Here is a 1,044-nt window from a genome sequence, read left to right on the forward strand (position 1 = left end):
TTTACAGTAAAAATGTGATTAAAAAACCCTCCAGGTTTGCTGTATTTGTTTGTATCATAAATTTGTATTCATAATTTTGTATAAGTGTGTGTGTGTGTGTGTGTGTGTGTGTGTGTGTGTGAAATGAAACAAAAATAAATAAATTAAAAATTATTAAATTAAAATATTTTAAAATATCACATGAAATATTGATTATTAATTAATATATAAATAAATTCTTAATTAATATATCTATAAATAAATTAATTAATTAACAAATTATTATCAATTATTAATTATACATGTTTATTATATACACATATTAAAATAAGAAATACTGCTATTGTAATATTTTCCTGTAAAAATTAAGCATTTAAGAAAAATAATACAATAATAATAATTTTATTTTACAGTACAATTATAAAATTACAGTACTACTATTCAAGGCCATCTTAACTCTTTTTATTTTCAAACATTATACCATGAAGCTTTTATTTTGGTGGAAAATGCAAGGAGGCATTCTCTTTTATCGACAAAAGCATCTCAAAAGTTCATTAAGATGGTTGGTGCAAGTTGTCGTTCTCAAATGCGTGTTATAAGTGACCCAAACTCAGATAACATGCAGAGATGAGATTGTGTTTTACCCTGCAGGTGAGTTTTCTGGCCATGTGGACGATCTCTCCATTGTTGTCCATGACCTCGTATCCGCTGCTCTGGCTGGAGTTCTCGGAGGAATCGTCTCCTCCGGCCAAACGCTCGGGAACGACGCCGCTCACCCGCAGCAGCTCCACCTGCAGACGACCTGCCACCTGCCAACAGAGATCGAGACGAGACGAGAAGCGCCTCCAATGGTGAGTTCACACCAAACACAAATCTAATTTAATTTCTGTCATGACAACTCTCGGAGGGATTGGCATGGTAATGTACATGACAATGTTAATGTATTTGGTCTTGGCGGAATAGATCTGCTACGCTGCTGCTGCAGAGCAAGTACCGAGACTTGCTACTGCCAATACATCCACAACATGCTGCTGTGAGCATGTAAGAAATACTGCTGCTGCAAAT

At 34.6% G+C, this 1,044-nt stretch overlaps 1 protein-coding gene across 1 annotated transcript in view; it reads right to left on the bottom strand.

Moving 5' to 3' along the window:
* The window catches only part of kif13a (kinesin family member 13A), a 90,428-nt gene that overhangs the window by 34,373 nt on the left and 55,011 nt on the right, over nt 1–1,044 (bottom strand). Inside the window, exon 21 of the mRNA XM_016472625.1 lies at nt 624–788. Within this exon, the coding sequence (XP_016328111.1) occupies nt 624–788 (165 nt within the window). The remainder of the gene's footprint in view (nt 1–623; nt 789–1,044) is intronic.

The sequence above is a fragment of the Sinocyclocheilus anshuiensis genome, unplaced genomic scaffold (genome assembly GCF_001515605.1).
Source record: "Sinocyclocheilus anshuiensis isolate Anshui unplaced genomic scaffold, SAMN03320099.WGS_v1.1 scaffold796, whole genome shotgun sequence".
Taxonomy (NCBI): domain Eukaryota; kingdom Metazoa; phylum Chordata; class Actinopteri; order Cypriniformes; family Cyprinidae; genus Sinocyclocheilus; species Sinocyclocheilus anshuiensis.